The sequence below is a fragment of the Trachurus trachurus genome (genome assembly GCF_905171665.1).
Source record: "Trachurus trachurus genome assembly, chromosome: 16".
Lineage (NCBI taxonomy): Eukaryota > Metazoa > Chordata > Actinopteri > Carangiformes > Carangidae > Trachurus > Trachurus trachurus.
In genome coordinates, this window is record NC_139902.1 from 15,146,323 (window position 1) to 15,174,036 (window position 27,714).

Below are 27,714 nucleotides of genomic sequence, written 5' to 3' on the forward strand. Positions count from 1 at the left end.
CACCTGCCACCAGGTGTCACTCCAGCCTCACATTTTCACTTACTGCTCCCAGATTGAATTATTCACACAACATCAATAATTCACATATCATTGATTTGAGCCACGGACAATCATTGTACAGAAGGATCATGGAATTGTAAGATTTTTAATTAGATCCAGATGTGACTATTTACAATTAAAAAGAAAACTGTCAGTCCATACAATTCCACATTCAATTAAAAATGAACTTAATTTTACAGAAAAGGTACACTTTCATATTCCCATTCTTGTTGCATTTAATCATAAACTAATATTCTGTGCTTAAAAAAATAGCAACCTATAATACTTTTATATTTAAAATTTCTTTTCAAATGAAAGGAAGACAAGATATACACAAGCATCAGTTAAACCTATATCATCCTGTACACAGCATAGAGAACCCTGTAAGCTACTGGCCAGACAACAATACAAGATAAATCACGTCTGCATTGTCAGAAGGCTCCAGCCAAAATGACTCCCTGTTGACCGTTTATACATTTTCAGATTTTTTGATAAATCCCTGATCTATACTCACAGCCACTTACATTTAACTCTTGGTATAGACACTACTAGCATGGCCTTATTCAAAATGGCTACAGAATGCATTGCATGGTTGATCTTTAAAGGGAAGTACAAAAACTCATAAAAAAGTATAAATGAAGAGAGATTATCCAGATCCAGTCGCACTGGATTCTGTGTTGGCTCATGCAGTGGTTTGCAGAAATCAGTGATATGAAAACCAGTCTTCTATAGTCCTTTAGGCATTGGGTATGTTGGCACAAATAAAAACACCAACAGCTTCCTGACCTGCTCCTTTTTTTCTCCTTTTCTTTTTTTTTTTTTTTAACCTAGATTGACGCTTAAATGGCCACCTCACATCACAACCATAAATACAGGCAAGCCAAATAAAAAAGGCTCAAATAAAAGCTGTCACTACTCATGTGATCAAAATTACAATATAAAATATCTTGTGCATTACAGATTATTTTGTAATTATATCTCTCAAAGTTTCATTCTAAGGTATCACAATAGCAATCTGTACACAATTAATATAAAACACATACAATATCCCAGAGATGTCCAGTCCTAAAACAGAATATCCCAGTCTTCATTCTCCAACTTGCTCTCGCTGCTGCCATTTGTCTCTTATCTATTATTACTGTGTGGAGTATTATAAGTCATCATCATTATTATTACTATTATTATTGTATGTTATTACATTAACAAGATGAATTAGCTTTTCCATATACAGTAAAGAAGAAAAAAGGCAACACAGAATGAGGCCGCATTAATGGTTGTAACTAGATCCAAGTCCCTGAGGGGTACCACATAACAGCAGAGGGAGAGTAAGCCCTGTAGGTCCTCTGCCACTTCTCCACTTCATTGGCACGTGGTTCCCCCTGACGTCCGGGAGAAATACTGCATCTGGGGCCTCACCCACCACCGCCTCAGGTAAGTGAAAGCTATGTAGTGAGCGGGCGATGGAGGGCAAGCGCGAAGCATTCTTGTTTTGAGTCAGTTCCAGGCTTTTCCTGATGATCTGTACAGTACATTCGAGAAACATAAAGGGCCACCAGTCTGCATAGGGAGCAGCCGCTTGCCACAGAGATCTTAAGTGCTTCATTATCCATGAAGAGGGAGGTGCGGGGGGACGTTAAGGCCGATGAAACCTAAATGCAACAAAACAAAAACATCTCATGAGGCGTGAACAGACGCTCCCGTTCCATTTAAATTCATAATCCTTATAATCCTCCACTTTCAATGAAATCACACCCTGCTTTTGCTGCTATTCATGGCCCGCGTTTTTAGAAATAGCCATTTAATGTATAAACATTGTATAATTACATCCAAATGTAGTAGTTTTTATTGTCAGTCATGAAGCCCACAATCCCCGCTCTGGATTTTAATTGCTTTCACATGCATGGGGGAATTGCATGTGTGTGATCCAGTGTTACAGTTTTCATTCTTCTCTCCATACCAATACCAAAGCAGTAGCAGTAGCAGTATCAGCAGCTGCAAGTTACTGTTAATGCAAAGTGATGTTGCTAATAAATCATATTCAAGTTGTGTTAAGTGAAACAGGGAGGATTTTATTGTGAAACAGTCACAGGAAACTATGTATTTGTCACTGTTGTTAAGTCTGCTGTAGCATTAAAAAACTGCAGTTGTCACCAAACCAACCAGGACTGAAATCTGAAGGACATTAACGTCAAGATCCATTTAATGAGGTTATACCTTGTGTAAATTCTGCTCTCTTCATGAACTTCCATTTCAGTGCTCTTATAATCATTGAGTTCCTTCCGGATAGCCGCCTTGCCAAAAAAAAAGCAAAAAAAAGAGATCAATTTAAAATGAATTGAAACACAGTCTGTCATACCCATCACACTGATGCTGACGTGATGTTGAACACAAGTTTTTACATGATGTTTTTACTGGGTTTGTTTAGCACTGATGCAAACCTTGTCAGCAGGAGTCAGTTTCGTCCACGGCTTGTCGGCTCTCCGATCATAGTCCTGGGCATCTGTGACTTCCACGTACTCGTGGAACCGCAGGATTTTTCTCGCCTGTAGTTCTGCGACTGTGGGTCTTTGACTCAGCTAGGATATAATTAGAGGATTATTAGTTTCATATCCAGCAAACACATGATTTGACACTTGGATGTGTGTCGTGGTGGATGTGCTGCCTCACCTTCCTGGTCAGCCGCCGCTTGATCTCTCTGACCTCAGCCTGTCTGTCAGCCTGGTTTTTGGCTGAAGAAAGAACAAAGGATGAGCGGGAAAAAAAATAACAGATCTTAATTTAGCCTCAGGTATTAAAGCCTAGTTTGATGTGCAGGAAAAGTAGAGTAAAAATTGCTTCCAAAATTAGACATCTGAACTGCAAACCATGTTTCACACAGTCTTTTCAAGTGTAAATTTGTGTCATTATTGTGCGTAACTTAAGAATCAGATTTTGTTGGACACTGCAAAGGAACGGCTCAGGAATGTTAAGATGTAGCTTTAATTACAATAACCAGAGTAATTCACAGACAAAAGATTCAGTCTGGACAGAGCTGCGATTTAAGTGTCTAAGTCTACAGTAAAAAATAAAATGAAATCAATATTATACACTGGTGCAAGTATTAGGTTGAGGAAATTTTTTTTTAAAAATGGTGAAAAGGAAAGAAAGAATTGATACTGACGCTGAAGAATGTTTCTTTGCTCGAGCTCCTCAGCTGTGGGTCTCTGACTGAGTCGTCTGAAGAAAAAAAGAAAATAAGAGCAGCACTATTTTTACACATTTTTCATCACTTTGTCATTCAGGCAATAAGTAGGACAAAGATCTGAGAGTTGATCGCCTGAGTTCTTCAGGAAACGCACATTCACTCACTGTCAGTTTAAAGGATGAGGAATATGCACAGAAGTGAGACAATGCCCATCTTTACCTCGTGAGCGCGGTGCCAATCTGTGTGCGGATGGCCTCCCACTGCTCCCTGCTCTGCCAGGTGAGGCCTGTCTGTCCCGGAGGCTGGTCATCTCTGCTGCCTCTCTCCTGGGTAAACCTGTCCCTGTTTGGAGCACAGGGACGGCTGCTCAGCTTCAGAGCCAGAGTGTCCTTCCTCTTGACCCTGCTGGCCAGGGCACCTGGAGAAAAGCCAAGCAGAGTGATGTGTTCAGGTGCAACAGGAACACAAACCACTGCAAGCTGCTTGGCTCTTGGAGCTAAAAGAAATCTTTCTCTCTAATTTCCATTAAAGGGATAGTTCACCCAAAATTCACTCATTTTCTACTCACCCTCATGTCGACTAAGTGTTGGGAGAAGTTTCAGAGTCCTCCGTGCCTTTTTGGAGTTACAGGGGGGCTCCGTGCAGCACTGCATTGCCATATGACGGTGGCGAACAAGGCTCACTTTTCTTCGTCCAAAAAGACACAGCAAAAAACATCCAAATACCTCCATACTGCTCGTCTGTAATGTCCCTCTTGTATTAAAGCCCCAAATCGCGCAAGATTTGCACTGACACAGGAGGGACATTACAGACGAGCACTATGGAGGTATTTGGATGTGTTTTTAGTGCGCCTTTTTGGACGAAGAAAAGTGAGCCCCGTTCGCTACCGTCATATGGGCATGCAGTGCTGCGCAGACCCCCCCTGTAACTCCGAGAAGGCACGGAGGACTCTGAAACTTCTCCCAGCCCTTAGTCGACATGAGGGTGAGTAGAAATTGAGGGTTAGGGTTAGAAAGGGTTTGAATTTTGGGTGAACTATCCCTTTAACTTTGGTTGCGCTTACTAGGTGGGGGTTCATCCTCTTCGTCCTCATCCGAGTCTTCATCGTTATGAAGCCCGGGATCATCGGAGTCGCTGTCCTCCCCGTGCATGTCATGCTCCTCTTCCACATCCTCTTCGTCCTCTTCCTCATCCTCCTCCTCCTCGCTGCTGTTTCCCCCCGGGATGACACAAACGCCTGCATCACCGACCAAGCACCGGCGACTCCGTGGCTCCAGCTCCGGCTGGGGGATCTCCCCATCATACTCCTCCTCTTCCTCATCATCTTCCTCGTCTTCCTCCTCCTCTGAGTAGTCGTCTTCAGAACTAATGGAAAAGAAAACAAATAAATAAGCATGATGGATCCTTTTTTTGTCTGTTTAAATCTTCCTGCACCTTTCACTTCAACAAGACTGACACTTTTTAAACTACTTTTAGCAAATGAAAATGTGTGGCTTCAACCATCAACATTACATATCTAAGTCATGTGTCACACCATGTGATTAAGGTATGATTTTCTCCAGCCCTACATGGATGAGGAGGTTACTTAAGGTCACATGTAAAGTTGACTCTCAAACACTGCAAAAAGACAATTCTCTCTGTCTGTTAATCTGGGTTTTGTTTGTTCTAGTTCCTCTGTTGTTATGCGCTGTGAGACTCACAGTTTTAGCGGTTGGATGCTGACAGGCAGGGGGCGACCACGATCTCCTTGGTACTCCGGAGGGGTTTCAAAAAGCAGAGTGTGTGCACGCTGTAACCCGTCCGGATGCGGCTGAGCCGGGCCGGGACTGGACAGGGCTCGCTGGATCATGATATGCAGCGGGATAGGCGCCGGGCGCTGGGGAGACTCATTGGTCGGGCTCGGCGGGTCAAACAGCATGGGTATGGGTTGAGGCAGGGGGTGCGGATAGGAATGCTGATGGTGGAGGTGGTGGGTGTGTATGTGTTGCCGGGGCGGAGAGGGCGGTATGTGAGTCGGCAGGGGAGGGGAGGGAGGAGGGGGAGGCAGCTGGAAACCCACAGGGAGGCTGCTGTGGTCCTCCAGGGAGAGCAGCGCGGGGTTGATGGGATGGCTCGAGGCAGAGGAGTCCTCCGTGTTGCGTTTGGTGACGGGGGTGGTTCTCTTCGGGGGCATCGGCGGAGAAGGCTTGGCTGGCATGAGACTGGCACCGCCGGGCGCTTGGCTGAAGTCACCTGCAAATGAGAAACAGTAAAGTCACCTAATCATGAGGTAAAATAGCTGAAGCTTAGGCGTGCCAGTGAGTAGCGACAAAGTGGCTTGGCTTTTCATCTAGTTTGCTTCTGGGACTTTAGTGCACATACATCAGCCACACATGTATGACGTACCCAAACATGGCAGAATACACATGAATGAATAGAAATACTGGGATTACATGTGTGGCTGAGCATCATTGCGTACAGTGGGTCACATCACTTGACCGTGTCACCATGAATGCACACACTGCCCTACCAAGCCAGTGTGCAGCATGTGCCCCAGGTCACAGGAACAAAAGGAGATACATTCAGCCTACATGCTCCACACAGCCAGATTATAAACCTGCTGTCTAACTTGTTTATTAGCATATTTAAAGTGCAAAAAGCTCAAATGCAAACCCCAAATTCATTTGCATGCGCATTTGTGTATTTGCCCCGAGATTCGTAAAACTCTGCAGAATGGCTTCAAAGCAACATCAATGTTAAAAGCTACAGCCGTGCTCCTGAGACATAGGAAGAGATCAGTATTGCCAGACTTGAAACATGCAGCAGACAAAACTGAACTGGATTACATTTCCCTCTCTAAATTAAGTCAAGCCCTTATGTTAGAACCCTTTCACCCCTCCACTCATCCATCCATACATATCCACCCATCCATACCAATTGAGCAGGAGCTGAGTGGATTAGTGCTATAAAATTCACTTGATGCATTGCAGGCCACAGCTGGAACCTGCGAAAGCCTCTTCCTCATTCACATGCCAAATAACAGCACAGCATTGAAAACACTCAACTGCTCTCTCACACAAAAGTTCTCTCTCAGATCCACAAAGCACCCAGCACACTCATTATCAGCTCATTATGTGCATGCGGATCTTGTATACCACACCCATAGAGAAGCAATCAGGGCCAGTCAACAAGATAGAGGCAGTGAGGTGGGGAGGGGGGGGGGGGGGGGTACATTGGCAGCTTAAGAGGATGTGACATGATGAAGAGCGCAGACTCTGAAGGAGGACATTCCAGACACGGCCACCCCGGCCACAGAGACACCAGGTGGGCAACCTTTTACCTGAGCGCAGGCCTCCGGCCCGTCGGCACAGGTACACGGGCAGGGACAGGTAGACATCATAGTCGCACTCTCGCTTCCAGCAGGACCAGTAGAGCGGAAGCTGAGCGTTCTCTCCCCCCTGCAGGGCGGAGACTAACAGGGAGGAGACGGAGGCCTTGAGCTGGTGTGTTTAATGAATGCAGGTACATGGTGTAGTGTGGGGGGTCTTTTTTTTTTTTTTTTTATAAACACTAAATGCTCTTAATTCTGTCATTCATTCACAAAAATGTTCTCGTCTGTCACAGGATTGGGGAAAATACATCCAATTCTGTTCCTGCCAGGAGCCAGATGAGGAAATCAACTGCTTATGTCTGTCTATTAAATATGAAAGAGGAGGTTAATTTAAGCTTAGTCTAAAGATGTAAAGCTGGGGGTGGTGCTCTGGCATACAATATAAATCACAAAAATGTGTAAAGAAAGTTGTGGTTTCATGTTTAACAGAGAGTGGTATCAGTTCCCTCATCTTAATCTCAGAAAGGAAGTAAATATATGAATTTCCTAAATTGCTGGAATATTTCTCTAAAATATTCAGGATGTTCTGGGATAGCTCCAGTAAACTGTCCACGACTACATCAACATGCTTTTGTTCTCTAAATTAGATTTTTGGTCGGCCTACTCATAGTAGTCCTCATTTTAAGAGGCTGAAAAAGCTGTTGAATTCCACTATATTCCTATCCTCAAGTGACGATTTTGTTATAATGTTTTCCCCATTGACTGGTCACATGACTAGGTGATGACATGACTGAGAAACATGTGAGAAACAGAAAAAGACCTGACAGCAAATCATAACTCAAATAAAACCCATATAATGCAATCACACTGAACTGTGCACACACTTGTGAAGTCATCAGATCGGCTGATAAGATAAAAAATGAATCCAAGTAGACGGCCTAGCCCGGGTGGGAATTAAGGCAAGATGAGACAAACCCCCCAGTAAACAACAACAACCACAACCACAACCCTGCCTCCAGTGTGAGCGGCGGCCCACAGCCACGAGAGTCCCTGTTATCTTCAGAGTGTAAAATGCTGGAAAAGTGGCAGCTAAAATAGTCCAGGCGTAATAAGTAATTAGCTAGGGAAAAGCTGCTCAAGCTGTTCAGATAACATAATTACCAGGATGTTGTGTGTTAGTGTGCGTTTGTGTTGTGTGGACGGCTTCTCTTCGACACCACGCACATCGGCATACACACCGTGTGTCAGTGTAAGGCTGTAGGTCATAACATCCACTTCCTCCATCACCTGTAAACAGAAGCTCGCCCGCTGGCTCCACAGAGCAACTTACCCATCATGGCGGCGTTGTTCCTGTTCACCGGCTTGGGTGGAGGCAGCGGCGGCTGCTTGGCGACCTGAGAGGTGGAGGTCGGAGCTGCGGACGAGGACTGCTGAGTGGACACGCCTGCGGACGCGACGCAGCGGACAGGTTTGGACGCCGCGGTCAAGGTGGCGGGGGGAGACGAGTACTGGGCCGCGGGGTGGTTGGATGGGGTGCGGGGTGGACCCTCGCTGTCCACGTCAGGGGGGGGGCTCACCAGCCATTTTGGAGGCATGACGGGCTGTTTGGGGGGCAGAGGTTCACGCAGGGTGTTCCGCAGCGCTTCTGGGTCAGGGACGAAATGGCTGTCTGGCTCTACGGAAACAACATCATGAGAATATGCTATAGAATAAAGTTGATCCCATCTAAATATCTTACAAATGATGGTAGCTGTGACTGAAATCAGTGTTCAGCTCTCTCTCTCACACACACACACACACACACACACACACACACACACACACACACACACACACACACACACACACACACACACACACACACTATTCTACACAGCAAGCATTTACAAAGCATACCCCGATCTTTTCCATTATTGAATTAGCAGCATCTCATAAAATACTTCTGTACACGGCTATAAATGTTTCAGTTGAGGGACTGAGCAGTGAGCCATGTTCTGCCGCTTCACCACTCCAGCCGCTTTCTGTGATAGCACTTGTTTGAGAATTGCATTATCTAGGGATCAGCTGTGAAGATAAATAGAGTAGGCGACTGCAATTACCACCACAAACCCACCTCCCTCTGCCCACCCCACTGTACCCCCGAGCTGCTGCTGCTGCTGCTGCTGCTGCTGCTGCTGCTCCCATGCCACTCCTCAAAGCTGCAGCTCTGAAGTTGAGGGTTATTTATTTACAGAGGAGCCTTTATCACTGTGACGCCATTGCAACCAAAGAGGAAATAATCCAGAGGAAAGGAGGAAGTGAGCACGGAGAACGGAGAGGAGAGAGAGAGAGAGAGAGAGAGTCAGAAAAGGAGGACAGAAAGCAGGATATGTGATAAAGATAGAAAGAGAGTGGGAGAGGGAGAGAGAAAAGCAACATCAGAGAGAATGAAAAAAAGAAAAGAAAACAAGGTGAGATAGAGAGAAAAGAGCCGAGCCGAGCGTCACATGAAGGAAAGTGGGGAGAAAAACTAAAAATCCAACGACAGAAACAACTCTTTATTTTCTTATAGTGGTTCTGCACTGGCGTTTTCAATAAGACGGCAGTTCACATGTCACATTATTGACATGTTGGACAACTCAACTCTAAAAACAGCATCATTTCTCAAAAGTGTAATGTTTGAGTGAAATCAATTAGCTGTGGCTCTTCACCAATTATCACTGAACTGACAGTGTTAAAGCGTTAAAGGGCAATAACGGGTGTAGTGATTGTGCCACATTAATTAGGAGAGGAGAAGAGAGGACGAGCTTATTCCCTCATGTTCCTGAATAAGAAGCAGAGCTGGAGCAGGGCCCTTGGGAGCCGACAGGAGCCTGTCTATATCTGGGAGGACAGCACATAAAGCAGCGAAGTGACAGCAAGAGGGAAAGAAAGAAATTCAAAGACTGAAGGATCGCCTACGACCTACTATCACAAATGTACGAAGGAGGTCCAGTTGTAAAACATACACCTTCTCGTCTCTCAGAGTGAGGCGAGGTCAACGGGGGCTATTATGATCACTGCTTCTCAGAACTGTTGGGAGGTCAGATGGCACGTCGTTAATGACTCACCTCTGTGGGCTCGTCCCTCCTCAGCCGATGCGTGTCGAGGGAGCGTGGGCTTCCAGTCCGCTTCCACGGGCCGACTCCTCCTGCCGTCCTCCGATGGAGCCTTCTGCAGCCCCGGCCTCTTATGCACGTCGTCAGGGTGAAGCCGGCCTCCGCGTCGGCCCTCCTCCATGTGGCTGTGGATCTGACCCTGCCAGGCCATGTTAGACTTCCACTCGCCCTCCCCGTGTGCACGCAACCCCATGCCCCCGCCTCTCCGCCCGTCCTCGTGCAGTCCCGTACCCCTGGAGCAAAGGGCTCCCCGGCCGCCGTGTCCGTCCGGGGGAGGGCGGCCCCGTCGCTCGTCTGGCAGGGCGTGCCAGGCCGTGTTCATCCTAAAGTCTGACTCAGAGGGGAGTTTGCTCTGGTTGCACGGGCTCCTGGCGCTGCCGACGACTCCTCCTCCGCCTCCGACCCCGGTGCTGACCGGCAGAGTGTGACCGTTCTTCACATAGTGCTGCTTCAGGGTCTGTGCATCTGAATCTGCATCTTTTAAAGTTGGACAAAAGAAGAAAAGAGTTCTGAGTAAAGCTGAGAAGATCCAGCGTTTTTCTGAGTTGGTGAGAGAGTTGAAAATGGGACACCAAATGTCCACCCAATCTAAATTATTCATGTTTAATAATAAGTGTCAAGTTTGATACTGTAGAATAATAAGCTGATTTACTGTTGTGTTCCCTCCCTTGTTGAACCTCAAGGTGATATAGGCATTAGTTAATTAATCCATTATTTCACTGACAGAACATTAAAAGGCCACAATTTTGATGCAGAGCGATTCATCTTTTTGGTGTTTTCCAAGGGGAAAAAAATACATTTGCTACTTCTTGCTTGACAAATACAAGGATTTGCTGCTTCTCTCTGGTTTTCAGGATTGGAAATAGGAAAAACTTTTTAGTTTCCAACTGCTGGCTATTTTGCAATTTCAAGTCCATTTCCTGGGCTCTGAATGACTGTGATGGGCATTTTCACAATTTCCTGACATTTTATAGACTGAAAAGTGAATAGAAAAAAGAAAATCACTTGATCAATCATGGATGAAAATAATCTTTAGTTGGAGCCAGGTCCCCAAGTGAAATCGAAAGGTGCCCTAAACCTAAAGCTCGGAGATGAAATCTGTGTTTGTTGGTGTGATGAAGGAGCAGCTGTAGGTTTAATAAATGGGCTTCTGCAACAGTGGGGCCAGCAGAGCGCTTGCACACACCCCTCTCAAAGCTGTTTTGCTGCAGGGCACAATTCGCTCCACTTTCCCTCAGCTCTGGAGAGGGGCATACCATTTTAAACAGACATTATATCACATTCAAACAACAGGAAGGGAAAAGGAAATTTGCATGTTTTTTTTTTTCTACTTCTTTTTTTTTTTAAATAAAATAATCTAAGACACCTGCTGGATAGGAGGAAGGTGTTCCTGCCGTAGTGTAATGATGACTTAACGGTGCTGTCTATGTGGGTGTGATAACCTCAGGGCTGCTGCTGTTGGATGCAGACACTACTGTGCAGAGAGATCAGATGAATCACAGAAGAACTCTTACCATTGTCCGGGACCTCCTTCAGCACTCCCTGTTCTATGAGCTCCTGTCTCGTACGCCTCGTCGACATCTTTCTCTCCAGCTCTGCCGTCAATAAACAGAAAGTGTGTTACACATTGTGTTTTCTTTATGAATATCTCCAAGAGGTTAACACATACTGCAGTAAAACCTTTTTTATTAGATAGTACAGTTGAGAGAGACAGGAAATGGGGAGGCAGAGAGAGGGGGAATGACATGCAGGAAAGGGCCACCTGATGCAGGATTCGAACCAGGGCCGCCTGCAGTGAGGACTGTAGCCTCTACACATGGGGCGCCTGCTCAACCTACTACCGCCCCATGCTGCAGTAACATCAAGTTAATTTCATCATCGTTATCTTCACCAGAGGGGTGACACTCAATTTAAAATGATGTTGAGATTACAAAAGCAGAAAGAAAAGAAGCAAACTATCAAAACAAAAAAATCTGTTCTTAATAAGAACAATTAGATTCAGGGACATTGTGATTTAATAGATCTAAAAGCTCATTTCTGAACTCAATTTAGTGCATGACCTCATGCTCCAGAATCCAAAGATGCAAGCTCAGAGGATATTTTGTTCGCAGCTCATTGTCTTATTGTAGGTGGACTGAAAACACAGGGAGAGCCAAGGGGGCTGTAACATTCAGACAGGAACACATGCATTGAGGAATTCTGATGAAAGCTGAATGTAACTGATATGAGAAAGGAGGCAGGAGGTGGTGGTGGTGGTGGGGGGGGGGGGGGGGGGGGCCACTCACACTACAAACACAATGAGTTTCACAACACAAACCTTCTGAAGTTTCCTTGAACTTCTCGCTGCTTTTCTTCTTCCGCCACTTCCATGGCTTGAAGATCTTGCCAAGGGTAGAGAACTTGCCCTTACGCTTTGGGGGAGGGGTGCTGTCCCCCGTGCTGCCCCCCTCTCCCACCATTGTGCTGTGGTGCTGCTCAGCTTCATCATCTACAAGGGGAGGAAACGGCGTTAACGAAACCTGTGCGACTTTGAAAACACGACATGGAAAAATAAGAGATCTGTCGGCAGCAGTCGCACTGTCATGACGGAGGCCTTTCTATTCTAACGGAGCTCATCTGCTGCCTTTGTAAACAAGACCGCGCTCATTATGGCTGCCATTATCTTGAGCTGTTAGTTCACGGGGACTGAGTGTGCTTTGGCAGGGTGATGCTGGGAGCTCGCGGACTCCTCCACATATCCACAGTTAACGGGAGAAGTCTGACGCTGGCGCTCAGCCAGGATTTCTCTCTGTCAAGTGCTCACATTCCTTGGCTGGATGGAGACCGGTGCCTTATCAGCCTTTCAGGCCTCGCTGCCTCTATTGGGAAGAGAGGCATACACATGGATGCAATCACACAGTAGCAGGAGAAAAAAAACAAAAAAAAACAACAACCTGTCAGTCATGATACATATGCACAGCAAACGCTTGAGGTGTAAAGCCTTTTAGAGAACACGGGGTCATTATGAGATGCCATTAGGACCTGAAGTGGTCCATTAAATGGCATTCTGCAGCCATGGCAACATATTCTGGGTTATGCAATTGACAGGCCAACAGACAGGGCGCTGAGCTTGGAGAGAGTTTCAAACATTAGCCCTCTCAAGGCTGCAGCTGCTGTGTTCAGCAGACATAATATTTACCAGTGGAGAGAGAATGGGGTCCGATTTAAAACGGCCACTCGCAGGCGCACACAGGATGTCACGGCGACAATAACGCCTTGCAGTCTGATTCCCACAACAATATACTGAACTCCTAACACAATACCTACAACAGCGTATGTGGCTTACTTATCAGTCCGGTAAAGAAAAAGGGGACATGATAACAACAGTAGACATTCCCGGGTGGAAACTGACTATACACACACACAGACACACACACAGGGTAAGTGAGGGTTAGCTATGGACCAGCACCCCTGGAGCTGGCAGGGTTTCAGTATCTTTGCTAAGGGACATTTTAGCGCGGTGGATGGTTGCTGACACAGGATTCAAACCCATTTTGCAGCTGAAGGACAGAGTCTTTAACCGCTGCTCCACACTGCTACCTCAATGCTGCTGGCGGGGTAAAATCTGAACTGAATGCTTACATAGTGTTTAGAAGCCTGACTGAGACTAAAACCTCAAAAACAGATCCGATCAAAATAGTCCAAGCCCGGCATTACTGATGATTTAAAAATAGTTTTTCCGCTGCGTTTTTTTTTTTTTCCAGAAAAGTTTCATTTCTGTCAAGCCAGTCAAAGAACAGATCAGACACTCGTCTACCTGGAAGAGGGGTGTTAAGCGTCCAGCTCCCATGGTGGTGGGACTTGAAACAGCATGCCATGGAGAAGCAAGGGAGCATTCGGCGACCCCCAAAATCAACTGTCCGGTATATATCCCAACAGTCAAATCAGCAAGGAAGGAAATGCCAGAAGGACAAGTTGCAGGAAACAGTTACAGTACAGCAGAGAGGGTCCTGGTTCAAGGAACATGTCCGCACCATGGAAATCCAGCTTATCTTGGCGAGGTAGAAATCTGAGGATTCAGACCAGCTGCCATAACATCCAGATTAAGCATTGCTTAAGGCAGCAGCCTCCCTGTGATCCAGAACTGAGGTTCTCACACAGCACACTGCTCCGACACAGTGGCTCAGCTGAAGCCAGTGAAGCAGGATAAGAGCCGGCCGTGCCAGGCCTGCACACTCCAAAGCACTGCAGAGATGACGATTGCAGACGACTCAGCCCATGCAGCAGGCATCTGTTTGAAAAAGATGACTGGGCTGTATCCTTAGAAGATTTGTACATTAGCCTGATGATGACTGATTATAAAATGAGTCAATCCACTGACACACACACGCCAAAAAGTACAGTAAATCCAACTCTAAAGGAAGCCGTGGATCCTTTGAAAATGATTCTTCATAGACAAAAAGAGAAGCTCGCCAACATAGTTTCTGCTGTGGTGAGGAGAGGTCAGGTAATGGGAGTAAAGGGTAAAAAGAGCTGCAAAAGAGAGAAAAAGTACAGGACTTATTGAGGCGAGGGGGGGGGACCGACCAGCCTGGAAACACAGGGAGGAAACGGCACTCCACCCTGATTCTGTGACCGAGAACAAAGACAACCTCTTCCCCTCACACTCAATAACACAGTCCAATGTTAAGTTCATGGAAACTCAGTGCAAAAAAAACAAACAAAACAAAAACAAAAAACAGTACAAAACAGTGACACCGGTGAAACTAATTAACATTCTGACTGTTCAGACATCTAGATAGTCCAAAACAAGTTTCCATTCAGAACAAAGCCAGAACCAGAACACTAGTTGTCATGCTCTGTAATCAGTAGGGCTGCCAAGATAAGGCATGCCAGTCAGGAAACATGGGGGTGTGTGACACTGTGTGCATATGCGTGTGTGTGTGTGTGTGTGTGCTCCTCTGATGCACCCCTGTCCTGAAGCCACACCTACCCCTCTCTCTCCAACATGTCCCAGAGGGGCCAGATTTGCCTCCAACCTCATGATTCAATGAGTCATGGCAGCCCAGTCAGGTGAGCATGTGGTTAAAGAAGACTGTTGTTTTAAAGGGCCCCCGGCCTTTAGCCAATCTACCAGTCAAGCCAACCTGATCGCTTACATAAGAAACCTGTTTCCAAAGCGGTGCAATGGTTGCAAAACCCTTTCCGACCTTATTATAACCCTAAGCCTTGCCAGGGCAGATTATGAAATTCAATCCATTTAATTCACGGCACAACGAGGTTATTAATCACAGCGACTGCTTCTTGTAGAATCTTATCCTAAAAAAAAAAAAAATCAGACAAACATTTAAAACCCACTGGCATACTAACACTAAATCAAATAAAGCGTGCTATTGAAGGTGAGACCTTTTTTTAATCTGTCCTACAAATGCATCATTGTGTCCCAGCTCTCTGATTAAAGATTAATCAGGTCTGTTTACACTCTGTAATGTGAAAATGTGCAATTATTAAAAGGGTAACTGTTGGAATGGTTCAATAATTATGTAAAATCTCATCCCAACAGACGCAAACTCTTCTCCCCTAAAGAAGTCCCTAAAGAAGAAAACATCATTCCAATATCTGAGGTCACCTTCCTGCACGCTGTAAGATAAGAAAGTAAGTGCGCAACACATGCATGAGTGTAAAAACACAGCTGAGATTCATCCACGCGATCCCAGTGATTTAACATTCCTTGTGGTGGTGAAAGTGAAGGGGCTAGAGAAGGAGAGGAGACTGTGCAGGGTTGATTATACAATCTCCAAACCCTCTCCTCCTCTTTGCTTTGAGCCATTAAATAGCTGCAAAACAGTAAGAATGGAATGCAAAGTGCAAACGCAGTATACAAAGTGAGTCCAGAAACTCACCGCCATTGTTGTGTTTTTGTGGCTCTTGGGCTGGGGTCTCCAGACGAAGGCTCTGTCCCATGATCCAGCCCCTGAGGGGCCTCTACCTGTCCTGCACCCAAAAAAAAAATGTGGCCACTACACTGGGACAGAACAGCGGCTGCACCTGCCCTCAGCAAAGTCCCCTCATCTCTGTCTCAGGTCTTTTCCTCTCCTTTGTCTTTTTCTCTTCTGAACTTCTTCTACGCCTTCCTGTTCAGACCTTCCTCTGTCCCTCCCTCTTGCAATCTCCTTAAGACTTTCCCTCCCTCCAGGAGCTGGACTCCCTCTGCCCCCCTCTCACTGACCCTCCCTCCTTGGCTCGTAGCACAGGTCAGCATTCAGTGAAAGATGCCTACCATTCCAGGGAGAAAGACGAGTCATGTTTTCAATTTCATGTGTGTGCTGTGGTATGTGGTCCGCAGTGTGCACCCAATAATGTATGTACAATGTGATGCATGCTCTACGGTGCAGTGGGTCTCAGGAAAACAGGGACTTGCATGATTGTAACACTGATCCAGGCTGAATGTTGCAACATAAAAACTTAACCACCACAGGAAAAAAACTAGACTTAAAACCTCAGAGCTGAGACCACATTGTTTGCCTTGAAAACAATTACGAGCCAAACTCTTCCTCCATCTGATGAGAGAAACAGAGACCTTTCTAGGCCTTTTCCAAATTAGTAAACCACCTTAATTCACAAGCAAAACCCCTAAATCTGGATGGGAAGGGTGGATGGGAAGAAATATGTAAGCAATTCCAATCAGTGCCCCCAATCAAGAGCAGGAGTTGAAAAGATCAGAGACATTTTTCTGTGGGAGCAATTTAAAGATGTCTGAGACGCTGCTCCATCCCAACATTTCATCATGAATCCCTGCAGCAGTACAGCTGCTCCTATGACACTGAACTTGTTAAGGAGGAATGAAGGATCACAAGCCAATCTGGCAAAAGGGAAGATGTGTTGATTACATACATGCTGCTATTTCTATATACAGTATGCATGCCAATATGAGGCTACTACTGTTGTTCAGAATCAGCAGAGGGTGTTTATCATGCCGCTCACCTCTCTTTATGCCTCCAGACACCATTTTATGCACATCTCCAAGTCTCTTATCACAATATGAACAGTCTCTGAGGCATTAGCATGACTTTGAAACATGTTTGCCAAGGAGAGCTGCCCTGTTTGGGGCCTGAATAAAGAAAGGCAGAGGAAGAGGGAAAAAAGAGAGACCACTTTTTCTAAACAAGACGAGAAGGAGACCCCGCAAATTAGTGCTCTGATTCCTCTTCCTGTCTGATTCCTCCCAGTGTCTTCAGAAAGCCTTGTGCGGCCGTGCCTCAGAGGAATCCAGAGCACCGAGCTGTGTCATTATGCCTGGATAGATCAGAGCTTTCTGAGCGTTTGGCTGCATCTCGAGCTGTTTCTAAAGATGGGAGAGCTAGTGTGTTCGGCAGCGTTCCTTTTCTCTCCCTGTGCCCCACATACAGCCTCCACATCGGGCGGGCTTCCAGGGAGAGCTGAGCCAATCCGCATGAGCCCAGAACCTGTTGGCCTGACCTGGATAACAGACTGGGCCAGGCCACTTTAGAAGGCGGCCAGGCTGAGCCAGGTACACACAGACATACACGTGTGCAGCGCTGTCCAACATGGCCAGAGTATGGGAACGTGCCCTATGGATCGTGACATACTGCTTTGTGTCACTGTGTCTCATCTGTGACGGAAAACGAGCCATTTTAAAATCTCTTCACATATTCTCCTGCTTTTTTTTATTGTGCTGATTTTTATTTTGCGCTGAAAGCAAGTAAGAAGAAAAACTGAATGCTAGCTACTGTGGAACTGTCCACAGGTAACAAACGATATACCGTGAAATAGAATAATCACATAGCTGCCTGTAAACTGTGTCTCCAGTGTTTTTGTTGTTTTAATTGTACAGAACAGGGCTGGTGTCAGTTTTCTCATTCCATCTCTTGGTCTCATCTCTCTCTCTCATTCCTCCAATGCAGATCCACCACATTTACAACACACCTGTTGATGTGTTTCACTGCGTCAAATTGTGCATGGCTTTTATTGTAAAGTATAGCCACAGGAAGTTAAAAAAGGATGGCTTAGCATACGGACTTTTAGACATGTTTACCTCTGGTTTCTGCCTCTGGCAAACACATAGTGCAAAAAAGGGAAATGGCTAACAGGAGAGCCCGAGGTGACCAAAAAACCAAAAACGGGAACATAATGAAGTTTCCTATATTCATGTTTTATATGGGAGGGAAGTGTCTGTGTTGCCTGTGAACACAGTTAACACTGGGAGACAAAATTAATACATCTCATATTCTCAACATTCACAGCGCAAAACGTAAAGAAGCAAAATAACATTCACAAGTTAAATCTTCCGCAACACATAACACACTGACCTAACAGCGACCAGGGAAAACCCTGAAAAGCCAAGATTTGAAAAGGGAAATTGATGGTCAGTCAGGCCCTGAGGTTGAGGAGATGTATGGCTGTAGGCCTGAGAGGCTCATAAAAACGTACCAGGCTAGACAGACCCCATAAACACAGTGGATGTACAGTGAGATGAGTGGATCTACAGCTCTCTCACAGCGTTAACACTGCACTTAACAAACCACAACGAGCAACTTGGTACTCACCACGATTTTCCATTACAGAGTTTGAGGCACACCAGTCAACGGTTCCTGAAAAACAACAATTTGATCATCAACACTAGTTCAGGATGTGAGTTGAGACACTTTCAGTTAAACCAGTGGTAATTTGTGTTTTCCTCACACTGATTTTGTTTTTTTTAAGTGATGCTCCAAAAACAAACAAACACTGTGGGCTTGATTTCATTAGTCTGAAATATTTTCATTAATATTCCTCATTATAAAAGCATCTAAAGATAAAATCAATAATTCTTAGCCAATACTGAACCCAATTAAAAGTTGAGCCATGCACAGTCAAAGAAATCATATTCTAAAAACCACAATATATTGTCCATTATGGACAGATGTGCTGTGACTAGATTAACTGCTTTAATGTTTTAGTAGCTGGTCATTTTGGTCACAATTATTCTAATATATTTACCAATTTATACAATATACTGATATATGTCTATAGACTGTTGTTCTAATGGAAAATATTGAAAGATGTGTTTCATTTATCAACATAAAAAAATCATTGCCTTAACTGTCATTCCCCCAAACTTAATAGCCTAGTAATGCATCTTTCAAAAAACCTTAAACCTATAATTTAAGGATATATGATATTGTATTCGTTATAAATGACTAACAATAAACTGTGAATTTGTGGAAATATAAAAAAGGTGGAGACATACACTGTAGAAAGTCATGGGTGGGGTGGGGGTGGTATCAGTACAGCAGTATTTATTCAGGTCTCCTGATGATGATGGCAGCAGCTCCACCCATCTCAACCCCTCTGATGAAGAATAACAAAGAAGATTAGATCATAGTTAGTCATATAAACTGAGAGCCCTGCCAAGAAGGAGAGAGGATTAAAGATTAATGGAGACCTAGGGATTCCAAGAAACTTGGATGCATCACTAGAAAAACACACACAGAAACACTGAACATATTTAAACCAGTATGTCTGGGCTGAAAAGTAAGACCACATTTACACCTGGAATGAAGTGTGATCTGCGTCTTAATACCTGATGTGTCTTTTGTCAGTGGAGCAAAATGCAAGGTGTAAATGAGCTCTGAAGGACGGCAGCATAAAGGTGGATGACGTCAAGCTTCCTTTAGAGGATGCAACAGAAACACCCTGCCCATCATGTGGCAAGGCTGCCATGTTACAACTGTGGGGCCGGCACCAGATACACATCACACACTACATGAAGCTACAGCACATGAATAGGTGTCTCAACCAGAAGAACAATATTAAACCTGGCAAGACACATTCGTTACTTATTCCTACTGTCGCTCCTTTGAGCTATTAACACATTTTCTTTCCTTCCAAGGACAATAATAATAATAATTTAAAAAAAAACATTCACACAGTTTGTAAAGCTACACACAAATTGCATCAGGACATAGTGAGGAGAAAATGTGAAGTGGATGGACTACTAGCAGAAACACTACTCTGGTCAACTAAAAAAAGACAGTGATGTTACTGCCATCCACAGAACTGGATGAATGAAGTGTGAATCGATTCCTGTTACATCATATTGATGGTGGTGTTAAAATCTGGTGGGAGAGTAGTTTCCAGGCACGCACACACACACACACACACAGGCTTTTGGATCCATCTGGGCATTATTCAAACTGCTCGCATGTAGAAAGTCAAAGCATTCCCGTCGAAACACTTCAATAATGTAATTATACACTTATGTTGGCCAAGTGCATCACTTCATAACCACAGACTAACCCTTTCAGTACCTGAAGTGGAACGTTTATGATTATTTTAGTTACAGGCAAGGCAAATGTCTGACAAATAGTGTTTATCAATTTCAGGAATTCAAAAGAAATTAACCGGAAAAGATGCTAATGTGATCTTGACATTAAGCCATTATCCATTCTCCTTCAAAATAAATGAGGAAATAATGTAATCATTTCCACTGGTCGAGTGATGCTGCACGCATAGCTGTTTACAATACTTGTACTTTTCTGAATCTTATTTATTCATCCTATCTTTGTTTTGGCTCAAGCTCCTCTTTTGTGCCTTTAAACTGTGACCCAGGACAAATTTAACTCAGAGCAGCGCAGACTCTAGAGTGCTTTTACAGTTTTTAACAACTATTTATGCAACCAGACAATATGTGAGGGTAAAAATGCATGTTAAATATATTATGGTCACGACTGCATGGTCTCTAGAAATATGTTAAGCTTTTTATCTATAGGTTAAATAAGAGGCACAGGATTTTCCTCCTTTTGGGTGTAGTAGTGCAAACAGGACAGACTGTAGAACAGAATCAGCTGTGATTTGGCTCGGTTCAGAGGAGACAGAGTTTGGCACCATTACCGAACAGAAGCTGTTTCCAGTAGAGACTTTTTGGACCGAAGCACAAACAGCTCTCATCTCACAAGTAATCTTTACTTTGCTGCACCTACTGGACCAGTTGCATATGCCCACTTGTTGAGAATGGAAATGTCAACATCTGGTTTTCTCGTTTCAAGGGAAAAAACAAAAATGGAGTAGTCAGACAGGATGGACAGAGGAGAGGACGCAGTGAATGATCCATTTCTCATAGTGCTGAAACTAGAAGAAACAACAATTAGTTGATCGACAGAAAATTCATCCGTGGCTATCTGAGTCTCATTTTGGAGAAAAATATTTATTGTTTATGTCTCCTCATATTGACAGACAGATGGCACACTAAGTATCTGTGCTTTAGACGGTTGTCTAGACAAAACAAGACATGGGAGGATGCTGCCTTGAGCTGTGGGGAATTATAACACGCATTTTTCACTACTCTCTCATATTTTATAGATAATCGATAAATGATGAACATAAAAATCAATGAAGATAATCATTAGTTCCTATCCTTAGTTCATTCATTGATAAGTTCACGGCCGTTTTATTGATCAATAAATCATCTTAATATTAGTAAAAATTCAAACAGTTTCTTGTTCCAAATCTGCTGCATTTCTGTGTTTTATATATCGTTGTAATGGAGGATCTTATACTATTAGTAGGTATTTTACAGAAAATATCAATTGCTTTATACATATATATATATATATATATATATATATATATATATATATATATATATATATATATATATATATATATATATATATACATACATACATACATATATATATATATTAAAAAAAAGACATAAAGGTAAAGATAATTAATTACAAACCTAAATTCTAGATTTAACAGCAATGCATTATTACACACTGGACAGTAACTAACTGGTCCATTCTTTGCAATATAAAAGCTGAAATGACAGCCACATCTGTTGGCATGAAAACCCATTAAGAAAAATTATGTGCAAAAAAACCCCCAAAAAACAAAAAAACAAAAATAATGCAGGTTATAAGCAGCAGTGAAGACGGAAGCCAAAACCGCAAACCTAAATGCAGCCACAAAATTCCTTCAGTTCCTCTCTCAGCATTACTGATCTGTCTGGTGGTCTAACTAACGGACCTCTGTATCGTCTTACATTACAGTGAATTACTGGTCGAACCAAACTGCAGCATCCGTGTCTTGCGGGGCTAATGTGATTTTCAATAAACGGAGAGATAAGAGCAAAAGCCCCTTTAGACTCAGTGATGATGTCCAGGCTGATGCCAAGAGAGGCCTTGTGACAAAAACTATTGATGCAATCAATGATGACCAATGTCCTGCAATGAAGGAAAGCTCTGTGCACATGGCATGGCTGCACAGCATTGTGATGCACTCGTCAGTCATATAAACTCAGGGACAGTTTCCTACCAATATAATTGTATTCTACATTCTGCCATTATTATTTGTTCCTCTTCCAGTACAATTTACCGGCAGGGTCAGAGGTTGACTTCCCTATCAAAAAAAGAAAAAGAAAAGGAGACTGAACAATGACACTCAGGCCGATTGTCCAGCCTAAAACCACATAAAGTGTGTTTTAAAGTATTGTATTTCTTGTTGTGCAGCCATACAAACAGACTGGAGGAGAGAACCCTGACACCACTGAGGAGTCAGATGTATCCGTGGTGGGAGATGAAATTTTTTGCACTCCCGCCCAGTGCCACAGCCTTGGCTGGATGACTCAAAATAATCGAGCCGAGTGGTGGTGAATGTTTCTCCCTGCCCAGGGAAAGAGAAAATATCTTTGGTGTCTGAAAGTAAGAGCAGATTTGAGGCAGTGAGGGGGAAGAGCTACAAACACACAGGAGTTTTTCCACCATTTCAGCCACAGCCTCATATGTTATGTATGCATAACACTTGCTCGCCTCGCTGCATGTCAACTACAACATACACCATCCAAAAGAATATTTAAAAAAAAATAAAAAGAAGAGAGGAGAAATGGCTTGGATAGATGCATTCCACAATCAAATGTTGCTCGGTTTCACTTGCTGTTTGTGTCACGCTCACAGCCAGTCTCAGAATGTGCCCATGAAAAAGGGATGTTGATGGCCTAGTTCCCTTTTGAGTTGTTAACTCTCTCCCTGCTCTCGGGCCGTACAGGACATATCAATATGAAAGTCCAAACTGTGGCAGGACGTCTGCCACTGTGTCTTTGCCGTCATGAAAGACATCCTCTCTGAAGCCTTAGACAGGGAGCACAAGTCACTTCACAGCGTTTGGGAAAACAGATCTAAGAAGACGTGACACACACAATCAATTAACAACACAAACACCCAATTAGAACTGAGATGCAGAATATTGGGACGACACACGCAGCCTCATCAGTCCTTACACTACCTATTATCTTGTCAAATAAATCAGGATGAACCACCATACTGGAAAACTGACATTAAGAATCCACATCCTCTTCGATGATACCCGCTGGGATTCTGTCCCTTTCCCAGCTTCCGTACATATAAACATAACCCACCAGGAATAGGAGCCACAAATCAGGTACGCAGAGTGGCCGTTACAGCCCGCCTAGAAGTCCTGACTGTATAATCTTCTGTGGAGCGCACACACCCTCACTGGCGCACATTACTCGCGCTGATTCAATTACGACGGGAGCGGAAACGGCAGCAGCTGGCTGGGTTATGCCATCTTTAAATAGAAGTTCAGCTCTTGGGTTTTGGATACAAAAAGTCGCCAAGACAGTGGAGAAAAATCATTAACTGCACACTTTAGGCCTCGGTCTGAAAACAGGTCAGGGTCTTATCAACTAAAAAGTGGCTGAATACTTACAGGCCTGCTCCACAGTGGTATCTGTGACAAGATTTGTGGATGGCAATAAGTGGCAACCGCGAGTCAAGACGAGAAGTTTCTCTCACTCTCTCTCTGCTTGGAACCTTTCTGCAGTGTGTATCCGAGCCGCCACAGTATCCGCACCCCTTTCCGAAATGGATGGACCAGGGTGTCTGTTCCCAATCCGGGCCGGGTGAGCGTCATCACTGTGCCTGCCCCAGAAAAAGCATCATTCACCACAGGGACCGGTGGCCCACTTTTACAAGGAGCCCAAAATGCTCCTCGCCTTTGCTAAACTTTTTCTTTCTTCAGTGTCCCTCCAACCTGTGTGAAGACGACTGCACTGCAGGAGGAGGGGGCATGGGGGGGGGATCAAAACTCACCGTCATCATTCAACACAATGCACTACACTGTCACTACACTGAGGGCTACTGACCATGCAACACCAAGCGTTAACATGGTACGCTTGCATGCTCACTTTACTTTCAGCGCCTCCAGGTTGAAGCGAGGCTGCCCACCTTTGCTCCCTGCCTGAAGAATACGAGTGGGGGGTCGGGGGGTGGTGGAAGGAAGTGGGGGATGGAGGAGAGACGTTTAGCTGAGAGAGCTCCGGAGGAATCTCTGTCTCATCTGTGGTATAACCGAATCAATCAGACCCAGCTGACAGCTTAACCATCCTGGTTGCCTCTTAATGGCCCATTAAATGGAGTGAGGTGGAGGCAGGGGTGGGGTGGGGGGGGGCTTCCATTGGGAAGTGGAAAGAGCTAAGATACAACACAAGCCATGAGGCAGCGTTTTTTTTTCTCTTTCCTTCTTCCTCAGAGGAGCACATTAACTTCAGCAGCTGTTGCGCCACGGACAGATGAAACCAGAGGAAATGCATGTTACTGTATAGGAGAAGAGACGCAGGTTCAAGATGGAGCGGAGGCAGCTGACCACACTGATGGCCAGCAGGCTTTGAGAGGTGAATGAATGAATACAAATAAAACAAAAACAGACGATAAACATAAACAAACACACACACACACACACACACACACACACACACACTTTTATGCCTGTTGAAAGCACATGAAAACCAGCATCAATCACTAGTTTTTCTGACAGGAAATGTCTTAGTCTTGGTAGAATTTGAATAAATTACACTGGCATCCAATATGTGACAGCTATAGCCTACTCTCCCTGGGAAAAAAAACATCCTCTACCCTTTGACTATTATGAATTAAAAACATAAGTATGGAAAACACAAGCTTCGCTCGTGTATCACGTCTTCCATCTTTGCCCCAACAACCCATGTCCTAATTAGATCTAAATGGAGCGCTCATTTCTAATTGCATCGCCGAGATTAGACTGTATTACTTGGTCGTTTTTTTTCCCTTTTTAAATCCTGAGGCAAAATACAAATTACCTGAGAGGTTGACTCGGTCTGTGGCGTGAAAAGCATCAGATCAAACAGCTGTTACTCCCGGTGCAGGAGGAGAGTAGCCTACGAAGCCACGGTACGTGTGTGAGGGCTTCAACGTCGACCTGCCTCCCTCTCCCTCTCCTCCTCTTCTCTCTCTATCTATCTCGCTCTTGCTCCCTCTCTCTCTCTCCGGATCTCGCGCCAGTGGGCTCAAGATGCTCACGAGCAGCTGAATGGGAAACCAGCATCAAGTCAGCTTCAGCGAATACACCGCTTTCCGGTTACACATTTCAAAATAAAAGCACTGTCAATAAATATTTGTATTATGTAGGTATAAAAAACACCATTAAATTAGCATATAAATAAAGTGGCTTGTTATGCATGGGCTCCTCATTGTTGCTAATGTTTTAATCAAATCAGTCTTTGTTTGTTTTTGCTTTACACATAGCTGTCCATTTGATAATGTAGCTACTAATAAAGCAGCAGATGATTTGAGGACGGTTATTTAAATATAGCTCTGTGTTAAATTCGGCGTCAATTTAAGTGAAATATAGCCTACTTGGAAATTGGTCCTTTTTTTTTTTAGGTGGAAGCAGCATCATTGTCTGACTGCTGGAGACAAGATGACATGCAGATAAAAAGAGGCCTCTAAATGTTTTTTCCACAACATGCCGCCGCTGTAATGAGAGAGAGAGAAAAACACGACATACGGATCTTTTAAGGTGCATCCCGCTAAGTTATCCGACTGCAAACATCGACATCCCGGAGATAACACGCATCCTTTGTTGTACGTGAACGCCTCTGCAGAGCATCAGTGGAAAATGGAGTTTCAGGTGTGAAGCAGCGGCAGAGATTTAAAAGCTCAGCACAGAAACACATGCACCCTATGGCACGCGCCGGGGTCTGCAGAAAAACTAATATACCCCACGCGCATCGTTGCATTGTAAACGCGCAGTTTTCCAGTGATTATCGGCTCGTTTTGTGTCGGCCAAGTTGGAGCGCAACTTCAGGTCATTGTCTGCGGACCATCTCTCCAAACTCTGTGGCTCATTTGTTCCCACGCAGACCTCAGCGCTCACCCCGCTCTATCCTCACTTCACCCCAGCCCGTTTCCTTTGAAATTAGGTTGCATGCAATTAAAAGAAAATCGCAGCCCGGTAATTTCCTCACCTCAGTTTCCACCTCTCTCCCAGCGCCCGGTCCAAACATTTTACGCACTTACCGGAAACCATCCCAAGCCAGGCATCTCGGTACCGGTAGTTCTCGGTGGAAGCTGCATCTGCTCAGTGGGCGTTGCAAACACGGCTCCTCTTTGTGCTGTGAAGACTTCAGTACCCACCAGGCATTGCAGTGCATTGATTTTGGGGTTGGGAAGTGGGGAGAGTGGGGGGTAGAGCAGCATACCGTTATACTAGAATGAGGTTGTTTCCCTACATCACTTTATCAAGGACAACAAAACATTACGGTCCTAGCTATTAGTTTTAGTTAAAGTTATGGCGTTATGTTTGAGCTGGACCAACATTAAAAAATAATAATAATAATAATTAGCCTATATTTTGCATATACATTTTTTTTCAGTAGGCTAAATTTGCAGAAGCTTCACATAAAAACAACCAGTTCTTAATTCAATTATCTTTTTGTTTTTTTAGTAGGCCTACTTTTGGTTTAGAGATCAAATCAGGCAACCCCAGAATCTAGTCAACTCACAATAAATGAATGTGGCACAGTGAGTATTGGCTTTTCATTATGCACATCTGATTTTAGAAATAAAACTAATATTAATTGATATTTGAAGTAAAACTATTTCAAATATCCATGGCAGCAAATGAGTAACAGATTATTTGCTGGGGCCTCTGATAGTTGCAAATCTCTGACTGACTAGTTTTCTTCTCTTTATGTTGGTGGTCCTCTTAGATAGATCCATGTGTGATGTATTTAGTATAAAGTTAAACTTGTAAAGGGTTGTGTAATAAGATTGATCTGACATTAAGCAGCTTTTGTGACTTCAGAGCAAGTCTTAAATTGATGGTCCCATGAAGTGACATGGCCCAGTCTGTGGTCTCCTCTAGTTTGAGTTAATGGGAGTCAGGGGCCATCTACTGGCCAACTGCTGGTACAGCATGTTACTCCACTGGGTTCAGAAGAAGGATTCAGCCCTCAAATCAATCATTAAAATAAAAAGGGCCACAGGTTTATTTTCTCTTTTAGAGAGAACTTTGTGGAACATCTGGAGGTTATTTTTTAGAACAACATCAGAAGAGACTTTATTACAACAATCACAGAATGACCCCTAACCTCTACAATGCTAACATAAGGAAACATTTTTGATATAGGGGAAAACCCAAACCAGTAAAAACCACATCATCATTGTGAGAGTTTGATTGAACACATGTCAACAGAGGAAACTGATGGAGGATTTATATACTACTACTACACAGCAGCATACCTGAAATCTTCCTGGTTCAATAGTTTATCTGATATCCTCTAATTTCCTCTAGATACCAAACTATATCAGATGCTGGCTCTTGTCATGGTGCTGTTTATCTGGGATGGTAAATGAATGGTAGACTTTTAAAACCCAGTTTTCTTTTCAGAAGATGCAAACAAAAAAGATATTGCTGAGCAACATTTTCAGCACTTTAGATGTTTAGATTTGTATCTAAACTGCACCATCAGGGTGACGTCGGGTGGTCTCAGATTCATTCTGCAACCAGACAAAGCCCAAAGTTTCAGCCAAAGTTATAAAGAATCTTCAGAGATGAGAAGAACAAGGCGTCTGGCCCCCACAGAGCCCTGGTGTCAACATCATGGAGTCAGTCTGGGATCACATGAGGAGACGGAGGATACAAACAGCCTACACTCATGGAAGAGCCACAGCAAATTCTCCAAGATCTAAAAGAAAAAAAGCTTGATGAGGGTAATGTTTGCTCTT

At 44.2% G+C, this 27,714-nt stretch overlaps 1 protein-coding gene across 3 annotated transcripts; it reads right to left on the reverse strand.

Annotated features, from left to right (window-relative positions):
* Window positions 1-211: 211 nt before the first annotated feature.
* On the reverse strand, window positions 212-24,962 carry phactr4b (phosphatase and actin regulator 4b). Of its 3 annotated transcripts, XM_083990108.1 has the most exons (15): window positions 24,786-24,962; window positions 18,900-19,000; window positions 18,217-18,261; window positions 11,988-12,158; window positions 11,185-11,265; window positions 9,623-10,147; window positions 7,864-8,208; window positions 6,543-6,674; window positions 4,924-5,455; window positions 4,287-4,588; window positions 3,443-3,641; window positions 3,200-3,255; window positions 2,707-2,768; window positions 2,478-2,615; window positions 212-1,688 (listed from the first exon to the last, which is right to left on the reverse strand). In XM_083990108.1, the coding sequence occupies exons 3-15, from the start codon at window positions 18,227-18,229 to the stop codon at window positions 1,482-1,484; spliced, it is 2,763 nt and encodes a 920-aa protein (XP_083846234.1). In that variant the 5' UTR covers window positions 18,230-18,261; window positions 18,900-19,000; window positions 24,786-24,962; the 3' UTR covers window positions 212-1,481. The 3 variants fall into 3 exon arrangements, with proteins under 3 accessions (XP_083846234.1, XP_083846235.1, XP_083846233.1); XM_083990109.1 differs by lacking the exons at window positions 18,217-18,261; window positions 18,900-19,000; window positions 24,786-24,962 and adding exons at window positions 2,254-2,330; window positions 15,553-15,717; XM_083990107.1 differs by lacking the exons at window positions 18,217-18,261; window positions 18,900-19,000; window positions 24,786-24,962 and adding an exon at window positions 15,553-15,717.
* Between the last annotated feature and the right edge of the window lie 2,752 nt (window positions 24,963-27,714).

Bases quoted from the DNA above. Each gene is read 5' to 3' on its own strand.
- phactr4b (XM_083990107.1), bottom strand. From the start codon at position 15,613: ATGGGACAGAGCCTTCGTCTGGAGACCCCAGCCCAAGAGCCACAAAAA. The intron at 10,148-11,184 runs GTAAGAGTTCTT...CAACTTTAAAAG, and splicing joins GAAGGAGGTCCCGGACAATG to ATGCAGATTCAGATGCACAG. The intron at 6,675-7,863 runs GTAAGTTGCTCT...CCTCCCTGTTAG, and splicing joins GAACAACGCCGCCATGATGG to TCTCCGCCCTGCAGGGGGGA.